The sequence below is a fragment of the Mugil cephalus genome, chromosome 2, assembly GCF_022458985.1.
Source record: "Mugil cephalus isolate CIBA_MC_2020 chromosome 2, CIBA_Mcephalus_1.1, whole genome shotgun sequence".
Taxonomy (NCBI): Eukaryota; Metazoa; Chordata; class Actinopteri; order Mugiliformes; family Mugilidae; genus Mugil; species Mugil cephalus.
The window spans coordinates 21,600,017-21,614,470 of NC_061771.1; the positions used below are offsets into that span (position 1 = coordinate 21,600,017).

General features: G+C 42.7%; 1 protein-coding gene across 1 annotated transcript; it reads left to right on the forward strand.

Moving 5' to 3' along the window:
* Window positions 1-1,451: 1,451 nt before the first annotated feature.
* LOC125004426 (G-protein coupled receptor 87-like) lies at window positions 1,452-6,662 on the forward strand. Its single transcript, XM_047579015.1, has 4 exons — window positions 1,452-1,677; window positions 5,057-5,316; window positions 5,404-5,974; window positions 6,143-6,662. The coding sequence occupies exons 1-4, from the start codon at window positions 1,528-1,530 to the stop codon at window positions 6,170-6,172; spliced, it is 1,011 nt and encodes a 336-aa protein (XP_047434971.1). The 5' UTR covers window positions 1,452-1,527; the 3' UTR covers window positions 6,173-6,662.
* Window positions 6,663-14,454: the final 7,792 nt, after the last annotated feature.

The following is a 14,454-nucleotide window of genomic DNA, read 5'->3' on the forward strand; positions in this document are numbered from 1 at the left end:
GAAATAGTCATTTCCAACCAGTTTATTGTTAATAATCAGTTAACTGTTTCTCACAAAACCTGCGTGTGTACGAGGCCACAATTCAGATTTTTTTCTCTCTAAGTGGTTTCATTTCAGTAAATGTTCAAAAGATCCAGTACATATCAGCAAAAAATCAAAGATTAGAAACCACAAATGTCTGTCTGTATCAGAACTGTGTTGTTTCTTCTTACTTCTGCAATAAATCACCTGAACACAACTCTTTTTACTTTATTAGTAGTTACAGCTGCAGCAGCTGCAGCTACACACTGATGCTTCAGTAATAACAATAATGTGGGCAGGTCAAGATCAGGTCACATGTAAAAATGATCATACTAACATATCAATCATTCATTCATTCATTCACTCATTCATTCATGTTGGTATTTTTGCTGCTCTCTTGTATGCTGTTGTAAACTGCAATTTCCCCATTGCGGGACAAAGAAAAATCTTAATATTCAGTAATCACTTGTCCTCCGGAGGGTAATGGGTCACTGGGTGTGGGGCAGGATACCCCCTCAACATGTCTCCAGGCTATCACAGGGCTGGTCAATTTATAATCCCCAAATAACGTAACGAGCGTGTCAGTGGAGAGTGGGAGGAAATCAGAAACCAGGCCCGATGTATTTGTACCCATAACCTTCGTGCTGCAGTGGTAACCACTGGACCACTGAGCTGCCCTGACTGAAATTTATTCTCAAACTAAACAGACATAGAGAGAGATAATGATCACTGAACTCGCTATTGCGGTTGTCTGACATGTCTATACTGGTAACTGTAGAGGGGACTCGCTCTAGAGTGACAATGAGTCACAGCCCTACATAAAGAGGTCAAGTGTAGCTCAGACAACTGTAGATGGAGTCCACAGATACATGTTCAGTTTGGGATCTAGTGAATTTGGAGGCCAGGTCAACACCTTGTGCTGTTTTTTTGTTTTTTTTTAAGTTCTTTTAGTTGTTCCTAAAATGTTTTTGTGTGCGTGTGTTTGTGTAAGGCTGCATCCTGCTGGGGGTGACCTCTGCCCATCAAGAAGTGCTGTTGCTATGGGGTGGGGGTGCCTGGTCTGGTCTGGGTGGGAGGCAAATGTCTAATGCCAGGTGAAGATTTAAACAGATCAATAAGGAGATATCAAGTGAACATTTATTGAGGAAACATGAACATGCACTGATTGCAGCTTTGCACTTCTCTCCATAGCCTATTAATAATGAGACTCAGGTGGTGGACTAAGCTATTTTGTCACCTTATATAGACATTCATCAAAGTGGAACAAATAACAAGGGGACAGGTCTTCATTGTTGTTGGATTTTCATGTGATACATTTAAACTGCACGCATGGTGTTGAGCAGCCTAAAGTTAAAAGCAGTATGTGAGACACTGTGGCTTAACTCGAAAGGAAGTTGTTTAATACGTCACTGTGACCACATGGGTATCACAGTCTAACAAAAGGAAGCAGTAAAGAGAGCAGTTCATCTTTTGTGCAGTCATTATATATTTTGACCATCACGCGAAATGACTGACAAAACTGGAAGTGAAGAGACCTCCTCCTGCAATCGGTCCTCAGTTACAAACCAGACTGAAGGTGACAATTCGACTTGTCATGATCAGATCGACTCCACAGTTCAGCCTCTCTTCATTGTGATCTACAGTCTGGTGTTTCTGGTGAGTTTTTCAAATATCCATCGTGGTCCTTTTCCTTCTCCCAACTGTCTGCTGCTAGGCCTTTAAAAGCAACTCAAATTATTCTCGCAGGCATTTATCTCTTTTAAAGCTCTTCATTTGTAAGACTTTTGCTCAGTGCCTTTACATGTCCACCCTATGTGTAAGCTCTGCTTCATTAAATGTCTCTGAGTGTGCATCAGTGCAGTATTAGTCTTTAATTTAATTCAAAGCTTCCGGTGGTGTCTTTATGCCCTACCCCTTAAGACAGAGCGGCATGGAAAGTATATGTGTGTGCGTGTGTGTAGTTAGCTATCTTTCCGAGGACCAGTTTAAGTTTTACACCATTGGATTGAGGACATTTGTGCAAAGTGAGGACATTTTGGCTGGTCATCACTTCTTTACGAGGTTGTTTGAGGGTTAAAACTCAGTTCTAGGAAAAAGGTTACAATTAGGTTATGGTTAGGTTATGGTTATGGTTATGGTTAGGGTTAGGGTTAGTTAAGGGGCTAGGTAATGCATCCAACTTTACAGCATTATTAAACATGTTCACAGCCTGGTTCAAAAAACAGTTTTGATCTCAATGGTTTATTTCACTATTCGTGACAAAGGCACAGGTGGTGAATTTTTTTCTAACTCATTTGTTTATTTTTTGTTAACGTTTAAAATTCTGCATAATTAAAGGCATTCTGGCTTTGAATGACAGCCGCTGCCAGAGGCCGCTAGCTGCTAGTCTTGGTCTCTCTGCTAGTCCTCACTTGAGTAAATGACAACCGTTTGGCTGAGTTTGAGGATTTGGTCCATTTGGATCATTTTAAATACAAATTAATAGTTCTGCAGTTACCACAAGACCATCCAGTAAGTGAATTTGGAGAATTATTCTTATGGTCAGTTTTGGTGACCAATATAGCCAGTCCAGGAGCTGAAGTTAACTATCTAATTAGCCAGCTAATGAATAAGCCTTAGGCTAGCCTTCCAGTGAGGCTCTGGTTTGTTAGCCAGGCTAACGGGAGGCTAAACTATCAAACCACCACCGAAGTCGGAACGTAAATATAAATTAATAATACTTTTAAGTGAAGTCTGTCAATTTGGAAATTATAACCACACGTAAAGTAAGTATATATTGAAACACAGGACAAGATGTTATGATCCCTTGTGCATGATCTGAGGCAAAACTCCCTTTAAGAAGCCCAGTCCCACTGGAGAACTGACCTAGCAGCACAGTGGTCAGCTACTTATTAGCCTAGCCACCAGCAGCCTATATATCAGAAATAAGATACAACCAGACACCAGCTACATAGCCTAGTCCACAGTTGGAGGTAATAAGAGGTGGTATCAGGAGTAACACACAGCCAACAACAATAGGCAGTGTGCAGTGTGTGGCACATCATTGGGGTTTTCAAGTGGGCACCTCCCTTCACAGATGTTTCGTTAAGTTAGGCCCACGACACCTCAAAAAGGCTTAGAAGTGAACTTCAGCATCCTGGAATCACCCCCCTCAATGCAGCCACCAAGCCATCGCGTGCCTGTCAACTGACCGATTAGATCAATCCTACTGCAACTGCTACCTATTAACAGTACACAGCTAGCCTTACCTAAGCATGCTCCCCAGTTAGCGTGTTTCCTCCTTAGCCACAGCCACTCACTCGTTCGCTTCACTGTCAGGGACATATCCGGTCTTTTGACCTCACCTCCCAGACTCCGCCCACACTTAGCTGCCCCTCGCTGTGCCTGTTCCTGGCCGGTCTGGCCTTATCTCGCTCCCGAATAAACATAATATGCCTATTCTCTGTTCTAGTAGATAAGGAATTTACTTCAATCCGCTTTTCCTCAATTGCAGCCTGGGGAATCGGAAGGTCACGTCCTTCCCTGTACATGGCTGTGGTGCCCTGAGCAAGCACCTAACCCCCAATATGCTCCCTGGGCGCACCCACCAGAGGGGATGCAACCAACTGCTCCAACTGTACACATTACTGGATCTTTTGACTGAATAAGAGTCATCTCCAGTCTAGCCTTAGCACACTTAAACTCCTCTGTTAGACTAGTTACTGGGAGCTCCAGTATGCCTTTCCCATACAAGGCTGCACCACTCAAGCCATCTCCTAATTAATGATTAATCATCCTTTCAAGCTTCTCAACCTTTGTCAGAGGGACCTCACATACTGTCAATGGCCACATTAGTCGGGGCAATAACCCAAATTGCACCTTCCTTTCCTTTAACAACTGAGATACTCCTAGACTTACTCAGCTTCACTTTCATCCTAGCCCACTGCAAGTTGCTGTGTAACTTATCCAGCAGTCTGCTATTACATGGAGCAGTTGACGTCACAATCGTCATGTCATCCATGTAGGCCCTAATTGGGGGGAGACGAAGCCCTCCATGCAGCTTTTCTCCACCTACCACTCATTTAGAGGCCCTAATAATCACCTCCATTGCCATTGTAAAGGTTAGTGGTGAGATGTACAACCTGCCACGATGAAACGAGATTTATATGTTAGTAGTTTAAGTTAGACAGTAACATAAATTAAGACTGAGGAACCAAAATGTGAATATGCGTAATAATATTCTGTACACACATATGTACACATTATGTACATATAAGCTAGCTAGCAACTCCTTCCTTTCAGTCAGCATGTTTATCTATTTGCATTGTGTGAAAAAAGAGAGAGACAGAGGTTGAAAGGTTGAGGTTTAGAACCCCTGCATTATGCCAATAAGTGTCCTCACAAAGATAGCCATACAAACACGTGTGTGTGTGTGTGTGTGTGTGTGTGTGTGTGTGTGTGTGTGTGTGTGTGTGTGTGTGTGTGTCTGCACATAGATGTATTAAAATAGATGCCACGGCAAGCAAGTAGAGCTCCCCCTGGTGTCAGGCTGCAGTATAGGTGGATGGGACTAAAACACAAATATATGTTTATTTTTTATGGATGGTTCATGGTATTACTTTGAAGGACACTCACTGGTCACATTATTAGGTACACCTGTTCAACTGCTTGTTAACACAAATAGCTAACCAGCCAATCACATGGCTCAATCATTTAGGCATATGGAGGTGATCAAGACAACTTGCTGAAGTTCAAACCGAGCATCAGAATGAGGAAGAAAGGGGATTGAAGTGACTTTGAACGTGGTATGGTTGTTGGTGCCAGATGGGCTGGTCTGAGTATCTCAGAAACTGTTGGTGCTGGGATTTTCACACACAACCATCTCTAGGGTTTTACAGAGAATGGTCAGAAAAAGGTCAGAATTTGTAAACAGCATGAAAGCATGGATACATCCTGCCTTGTATCAACGGTTCAGGCTGGTGGTGGTGGTGTAATTGATTGTTGCGAATATCTGACTGTAAATGCTTTAAGTCTCCATCCTCATCCTATTTTTCAGGTGGGACTCCTCCTCAACTGCTTCATCATTAAGTTTTACCTGTGCCAAGCTCAGCAGCGGCAGTCCAGCAGCATCCTGGTTTACCTTAAGAACTTGGCAGCAGCTGACCTTCTTCTCTGCCTCAGCCTACCTCTACGTATCACCAAACACATTGGCCGCTCTGACAATATCCTCCAGGTCTACTGCAACTTTGGCGCTTTCACTTTTTACGTCAACATGTATGTCAGCATCCTGTTCATGGGCTACATCGCTGCAAACAGGTAGACCAGGGTTAGCCAACAATGTGGCATTACAAATGCTATGCGACCCCAGAGGTTTCACTTGAGGTTTGTCTCACCTCTTTCCAGATATCTGAAGATTGTTCATCCTTTGGGGAATCACATCCTGCAGACAGTGAAAGGTGCCCACATCCTGTCCGTGGTAACCTGGGTTTTCTTCCTCTCTCTGATGATCGTCTACATCATCATGTCATTCACCAAAGACACATTTCCGACCCCTGTCTCCAACATGGTTGATTGTGAGTGCTTGCACGGCAGCCGGCTCACCGTGCTGTACAAAATCATGCACAGCTCTTGCATCGCCCTCTTCCTGCTTGTCCTCATATCCTTGCTCTTCTTCTACTACAAAATCGGTAGCAAAGTGTTGCTGGCGCAGCAGAGGCAGCCGGCGTCCTCCTGCTCCAAAAAGCTTGAAAAGTCACGGAGGAAGATGTTAGTGCTGGTCGGCGTCTTCTGTTTTTGCTTTTTCCCATACCACCTAGTGCGAGGTCTCCACATTTTCCTGTGGAATACCTGTTCGTTTAGCAAAGCTGTGTTCTACCTGAAGGAGCTGAGCATCGCCATGTCAATTCTCAATATCTGCCTGGACCCGATCATCTACTTCATCTACTGCAAGTCATTCAGGACTCAGCTTAGAATGGTTTGTACAAAATCACAATAATCTTGAATAAATGTTTGTTACTTATCGATCACTGAATTCATTTGCACCACAGTGACTGGGCCTATGGTTGAAAGTATTGCAATATTTGTATATTTTATATCAAAAATGTGTCTAGTGAACAGCTGTTTTTCCATTTGTTGTTGGCAGACCAGCTTGAGACATCACAGGAGGGAGTAATGGAACAAGACGGAACAGCCTCTGCAGGAAATGAGATGCGCAACTCCAACTTGTCAGAGAGGGAATGCTGTGTGCAAAATAAAAACCAATGATGGTCTGTCACACAATTAGTGAAAAGGCAATCCCTGTCTGACCTAAAATATTGTTGTTGTTTTATAACTGCCCTCATAATTCCTTCCTCATTAACCCTGTGATACACTGGTGACCTGTCTCTCTGTGACCCTCTAGAGGAGAAGTGGTTACAGATACTTTTATGAATGAATGAATGAATCTGTTAGTGCTGTATTAAAATGGATTTTCTCTTTCTGCCAGAGCTGAAATGTTCAAGATTGCCACTTTAACTTCACATGCCCTTAAATGATGAAGTGTAGTGAAGTGTAGCGCAGTAATAAATGTCATACATGTTAATTCTGAGCTTAATCTGTACAAAGTTTGATATAATACGTGTTTCAAATGTGATTAAAAATAAATAAATGGATATGCTTCATCACTATGTGTCACGTTGTCTCATTTATTTAACCATGTCTGTCCTTTGAATAGATGGACAGGTAGATAGACAGACAGACAGACAGATAGATAGATAGATAGGTAGATCGTATAGGTATAATATATGCATATAAGTACTTGACTATGTAAGATATACTGGAAGTGCAAAAGGTGACAGGTAGTCACATGCCTTTCCTGTATCGTTCCTTAGAGCTGCGGGGTTGAATGAGTCTGTTGCTGAAGCTGCTCTTTAGCTTGTCCAGTGTTTTGTGGAGGGGGTGAGAGGGATTGAAAATGATTGCCAGCAGCTTTGCCAGCACCCTGTCCTCCACCACCTCCTCCAGGGTGACAAGCTTAGAGCCAACAACAGACTCTGCCTTTCTGATGAGTTTGTTCAGTCTGTTGGCGTCCTTCGCCTTGATGCCCGCACCCCAGGACACCACAGCAAAGAAGATGGTGCTCGCCACAACAGACTGATAGAACATCTGCAGCATCTTGTTGCAGACATCAAAAGACCTGAGCCTCCTCAGGAGGTAAAGCCGGCTCAGGCCCTTCTTGTAGACGGCATCTGTGTTGGTGGACCAGTCCAGTTTATTGTCCAGTGAGACCCCCAGGTACTTGTACGCAGGTACCATCTCCACATCCGTGGTTGCATGAATGACTCTTGTTTATTATATTGCGTAATAGGTCAACTGGAAATCGGGCCATATTAACGTGGTATTATCCCACTGAAAAGACACGTATTGCCACCTAGTGTGAAGGAGGAGAACAGTTATTTGATTTTCTTGCACTGCATGTAAACTGGGACAAGGACTGTAGTCAGAAAGTCGAATTTTGAGCATAGCTCGATTAAGCTCTGCATGTAAACGTACTGCGTAGTAGCATGTATCAGTGGTAATGTTTACCATGTTCACTGTTGTAAATTAGCATGTTTCCAACATTAGATAACAAAAATGTAACAGGGAGTGTGGTGAAAGTGTTGCAAAGTGTATCGTGCAGGGGGAGCTCTACTTGCTTGCTGTGGCATCTATTTTTATACATCTATGTGCAGACTCTGAATGCACACACACACACACATGTTTGTATGGCTATCTTTGTGAGGACACTTACTGGCATAATGCAGGGGTGAGAGTTGGCATACATCCTGGACAAGTCGCCAGTTTATCACAGGGCTAACACTGAGACATACAACCATTCGCACTCACATGCACACCTAGGGTCAATTTAGAGTCACACATTAGTCTAATGAACATGTCTTTGGAGGTAGGTGGAAGCCAAAGTACCCGGAGAGAACCCATGCAAACCTTCTCGCTTGGAGGCATCAGCGCTAACCACGGAGCCACCACTGTGCCACCCACAGATAAACTCAACAAACTCAAACTGTTTTCTGTCTTCATTCATACTCTTATGTCTGTGTCTGGTTCATAATCTTTCTTATCTTGGGACTCTTGGACAAAACAATTTCCCTGTGGGGATCAATAAAGTGAATCTTGAATCTTGAAATGTCCAGGAAATGACAATGTCATTAAATATACTGACAAAGTGACCTCTTCCTGTTTTGGTCTAGATTCTGAAATGCTGAGGTGAAGCGTGACACACAGTATACATGGGTCAACATATAATGATGTTGTTATGTTAGGCTAGGTTATGATCATAATGCATAATCATTTATTATTGTGGAAACAATCTCTCAAGGAAGTGTGTTAAATCAGAATCACATGACCTACTTTGAAGTCTGTTCTTCCTCCTCTTTCTAATTATTATTCAATATAAAGCAGTGTGTGAATCTAAACTCAAAAATTACCACAATTGAACTCTAAACTGACCCAAATACATTTTAAGAAGCCACAGACATTCCATTACACACAGTGAGAGTGTGGCTGTGAATGTTATCGATTTTAATTTGACGTCCTGTAAAATACCCTGGACTGGACGTGTGCTCCAGGTACGGTGACAGTGACTGGATGAGCTGCGTCACTAGTCAGTTGTCAGTCCTCTCTTTCTCCCGTGAGGCTTGACATTAACCGCGCCGTTGCCGATGGCTCATCTGGAATACGGAGAGGAAATCAAACCCAGGGTCTTCTGAATGACGAGCCGAGAAAAGGTCAATGAAAAATTTGATTCTTCTTTTGCCGTTCTTCATGTCTATCTGTCTTTCTTTCCTTTCATCTAACTCCTCCTGCAAGGCTTGACAGAGAAAGGGCAGCGGAGTGAGGGTGGAGGGTGGAGGGTGGAGGGCGACTGCTTCTGCTAGATTTTGTACGTGTGGACATATAATCCATGTTCATAAATTGAAGCCGGGGGGGAAAAAAGGAGTGAGGTAGAAAGAGAGAGCTCTGAATAGGCTGACTGCTCCGATCATAAGCTGCACACACTCTTTTTCACAACCTCATCTTTTTGAGGCTGTGCTCTTTGTTTGAGTTTCCAGTGTGTAGTTCAGATATAACCATTAAAAGGTGAGACCAACTGCATGCATTAACTCTAGGCACTGATTGGTAGGCAAGTACATTCCTTTCACTTTTTGCTGATATGCATACAACAGTCTCCTCAAAATAAACAACATTTATTTCCACAAGGGAAGCGGCTTGGTCACAGTAGCTCAGCTGAACATAAAAACACTTTTGAGAGGCAGTGTAAATAATAGAAATCTATCTCGAAAACAGAAATAGCTGAATATAGTTCAAGAAAATTAAATAATAATAATAATAATGATAAAAAAATAATTAAAGAAGTACAAAAGCGTATCGCATTCACTTGAAAAAATGTTTTTTAGTTTGTTTTTCAGGCTAATTATTTCTGTTTTTCTGAGTAATATATTTCTTTGGTTTGTTTTTCAGAGTATTTGACTAATTTTATTTAAATTTTTTGGTTTGTTATTCTGAGTATTTTTTTCCTGTTTTCCTGAGTAATTTATTCTTATTTGTTTATTTTTGGTTTGTTTTTCAGAGTATTTATTTTTATCTTTTTCTGACTATTTTTTTTTTTGGCTTTTTATTCTGAGTATTTTTTTTTTTTTTGGTTTGTTTTTCAGAGTATTTTTTCCTGTTTTTCTCAGTAACTTTTTTCCTGTTTTTTTATTTTTTTTATAATCCCTCCTCTGTTTTTCGTGGTAAATTTCCCCCCTCTGTTTTTCGGGACGATTTATTTTTCTGAATTATGAGATTAGCAAAATCCAAAAAAACAGGAAATTACTCAGAACAGCAGGAAAAAAAAATACTATGAAAACCAAAGAAATATATTACTTAGAAAAACCTTTTTTCATATGAATGCGATTACGCTTGCGTAAAGAAGAAATACATAAATACTGATTTGTTTTTTCTTTGCGGTGTATTTTTAGACGGTGCATTGGGGATTGTTGTGGATGGGAAAGTGACCTGGAGCAGTCCGAGGAAGGTGACGAAGATGTGGAGGAGGAACGGACTCCCGCTGGAAGATGTGCGGGGGGAAACTCAGATGGCAGCGATGAGGAGGACTTAGAAGATGAAAGCGTGGACCAGGCAAGTGCAGAAGTCGAACCACGGGACACAACAACAAAGCAAGATGATGAATGTGTTGAAGAAGACTCAGGTGTCAGACCGGACACCGTACGTGTATTTCAAAGATTCTAGGAGCTAAAGAAATTGAGGCCCAGGCAGACATCAATGCCCCTGTGTGGGTGTCATCTCTCTCACAAGAAAGGGAAAAATCATGCGTTGCATTTCACTATCTCGTCCGGAAGAAGAAATGCAAGGTCCATCTTTACCTGAACAACGACAGTAGTTGTTTTCAGTCCCAGCACGATGCAAAATACAGGTTGTGAACCAAAAAATGAACAAAACTAAGTGAAAAGTTCCTCTGCCACCACTAGTGGGGTTGTCAATGCTGTGTGACAGCTTCATTGCAGCAGACACAGAGTATTTATGACGGTGCTGTGCAACACTTTGGCTGACTGTGTTGTTAATAAAGTGCTTTATAAATAAAGATTGATTCGTTGATGGCATTTATTGATTTATATTATATGTTCAAAATTACTTGAGAACATGTTTAAACGAAATCCAAGAAAACTTTTAAAAATGTTGTTCTTGTTTCTTTAAGGTATGGAAACTGATGCTGGATGTAGCTAAAATTATACAAATTCAAAGTCACATATGCAAATTAATATTTACCTTCTTTTTCTTTCTTTCTTTCTTTCTTTCTTTCTTTCTTTCTTTCTTTTTTTTCTCATTAGGTTCAAACTGAATTTTCTACATCTGGGTGAGCGTTGAGTTTACAGTGTGATTATCAGAGGACTTGAACAAAAACAGGCTCCTGCCGTGTGACTGGAAAGTGACGCCCCTGCTGACGGCAGCGTGACTCGACCAAGGCACTGAAGTTGTGCGCGAGAGAAAAACCAAAAATAAGAAAGGATGTTAAATCGGCGTGTGGAGCTGAGGGGAGCTGTTCAGAGAGGTGACGATCATGTGATCGCTGGCTGTCGTAAGAACACTGATAAAAGCTGATTTAGGTACGTGTCAGGTCGTTTGCTGCAGTATTATTTGCTGCGTGTGTCACTCAAAGAAAATATACCTGTCTTCAAGTGCAAGTCTCTGCCACACCGGTTTAAATGTGTTTTTTGCTTGAGCCACAGTTCTCAATATATCACACTGAACAGGATAACATGTGCACAGAGTTTGAGTATTTTTACCTTCCTCTGACTGACTGTTATCAGTGTTGCCACAGTTACCTTGGAAAAGTAATCTGATTACTGAGTAACTTAAAATAAATAGCAAATAACAAACTAAAGTTAGTTATACATAAATAAATGAAAATATAATAAATCAATACATAAAAGAAATACATATTTTTATTAAAAAAAATGGAATTATTTCCTCTACAACATACTGACCGACCAACTTCTTCAACTTTCTCCTACTAACTGGTTTTGCTCCAGTGTCTTGCCTTATAGACTTTTAAGGTTTATTTATTTATTTATTTTTCTTTAATTTGAACCTCTGACCCTTTTGCCTCCAATCTGTGCCTCTGGTATTTCCAGCTTGAAAAAAACACAGTCAGTGCGTCTACATGCGCGTGAAAAACCCAATTATTACCTTAATCAGACTATAACAGGAGAATTTAAGTGCATGTAAACACGTTACTCTGATTAAAGTCGGAGTTCTCATTATCCGATTGAGACACCGAGATGATGCGATTCAAACAGACTTTTCAATCGGATAATGCGTGTGCGCATGCTCCATGACCGCTGCGCTGGCGTGTGACGCCGGAACAAACACGTCCAAGAAAGTTAGCCGAAGAAGAAGAAGAAGAGAAACGGAGCCGTCTGAGGGATAGCGCGGATCTTACCTGCACCAGAAGTAGCGCGAACATCACGTATAAGATTTTAAAAAATTTAGTATTATCCGTCTGGTTGTTGTTTGAGGTGCCGGTCCGTCGCATGAACGACTCTAGTTTATTATATCACGTAATAGGTCAACCCGGAAATCGGGCCGTATTAACGTGGTATTAAACCGCTGAAAAGATACGTATCGCCACCTAGTGTAGAGGAGGAGAACAGTTATTCGATTTTCTTGCGCTGCATGTAAACTGGGACAAGGACTGTAGTCAGAAAGTCCAATTTTGAGCATAGCTCAATTAAGCTCTGCATGAAAACGCACTGACTTGGATAAGTAACTTTAATCAGTGTTACTATATCATCCTAAATAAACGCCTTACCGGCGTCACTGCTCGTTACACAGATCAGACATCTCGGGTCATTTTTTTTTTTTATTTGAATCAACACCTCCAACAGATGTTTTCAGTGACAGGACAGGAGGAACCCTCGGTGTTGCGGTGTCTCTGTACACCACTGGATGGCACTGCTCCTCCTCTCACGCCACCCTCACTCCACGTCCCTGCCTCCAACAACATAGCCCCCGCTCTCTCTCACCTCTTTCCTTGTGTCTCCCCATCTTGTGTAGGAGGAAGATTAGAGTCGCCAGAGTGCACAATAAGGATTACCAGATCAATATCAGAGACAATCTTTTTCTCCCATCTCTTTTACATGGTCTATCCCTCCATTTCCTCCTCTCGTCTCAGGTCCAGTCACTCGCTCGCTCTTTGTGGTTAATTTGTGTTTTCACCCTCTGCCCTTCAAGTCACTCATTGCTTGTGGGTAAAGGGAAAGGGAGGGTGGTGGTGGTGAAGGAGAGGAGGGTTTGGGGGCTTGAGGGGGGGAGGAGGGTTGGGGAAAGGGGCAGATACAGCCGTGAGAGGAAGATGAGAGATCTGGTTTCCTTTCACTCGGCAGACACTATTGATTCGCCGTGACCCGGGTGCACGCACGCAATCACAATATGCAGCGTTTTTTTTAATTCATCACGATGACGACAACGAGGCGTTTCATACATGGAAGCGTATTCAGAGCAGGAGTGACAAAAAAAACAAAAAAACAGGAGAGGTATGTCTCTGTGCTTTCAGACAAGACTGCAGGCCTGAGGATAGGATAGGAGAGGAGAGGAGAGGAGAGGAGAGGAGAGGAGAGGAGAGGAGAGGAGAGGAGAGGAGAGGAGAGGAGAGGAGAGGAACACACACACAGGTGCACACATACATATGGGTTTAAAATAACGAGTGGAACCGAGGATCCTTGTTTGTCCAGTTCCTGTGTACACGGAGAGGTGGTAAATGGAATCCTACAAAAAGAAGATTAGTCAATAAACTCAGGTAAACACTTACTAATACTATAAAATGGTGTGTTTGTGTGTGTGTGTGTGTGTGTGTGTGTGTGTGTGTGTGTGTGTGTGTGTGCGTGAAGGAGAGAGGGACTCATCTTTTATGTATGAGTGTTTGTTTAGCTGCACTTGCAGCTGTGTCTGGGTTACTTCCCATCTCAGTCACACACAACCACCTTATAAAAAACCTCTCACCACCGCGTTTAAACGCACAACTCGGTCTGGAGAAGTCTGACCGTTCGACAATGAAGCGCTCTTCCGTTTTTATGTCAGCCTACGTCCCATTGGTGCACTTCAACCCGTGACAAACGTGAGACCCGGCGAGTCTGTGTCTCTGTACAGGAAATAAAATCATTACTCTTGGTGGGGCTCGGAAGTAATCGCATGAATGCGCTTGCACACTTGTTTGCTTGCGTGTTCGTTTGTGCATGGGTTCTCGTGTGTGTGTGTGTGTGTGTGTGTGTGTGTGTGTGTGTGTGTGTGTGGCCAGCTTGCCTCTCAGTTGGACACAGGAAATGGGTGTTCGGTCAGGAACAGATGATTGCAAAGCACACTGTCCCACGCACAACTCTGTAGCAGGAGGTGGTCAGTATACACACACACAGACACACACACACAATCCTCTGTTCCCTCTTGCGTAATCCACCCAAGAAAAGTCTGCCAAAACTCAGAGCCATAACGGCGAGTCTGCATATAAAAAAGACTAATGTGAGTCACGGGCACAGACACACAAATCAAACATGGCTGTACAGATGTGTGCACTTGTGTGTGTGTATGTGTGTCTCATTGATATGCGCGAGCAAAGGCGTGTTATTGGTTCCTACGGGCTCGTTTGAGGCTAATTAGAGAGAGTAATGAGATAAGAGGAGTGGGAGAGGGAGGCGATGCTCTGATGGATGCGGGGAAGGGGGTGGCATCTCAATGAAGAGAGGCTCCGAGGGAGGGAGCGAGATCAAATTAGAGGATGAAAGGGGGAACAAGAGGGAAGGTAGCGCGGATGGATTAATGCAGAGAATCAATAATGCGGGCTGAAAGGGAGCCCGGGCATGCAGATGTAAACGTCCACAGCAAAGTGGATCATCCCGTCTCGGGCTGCTGTCACTTAGACTCCGG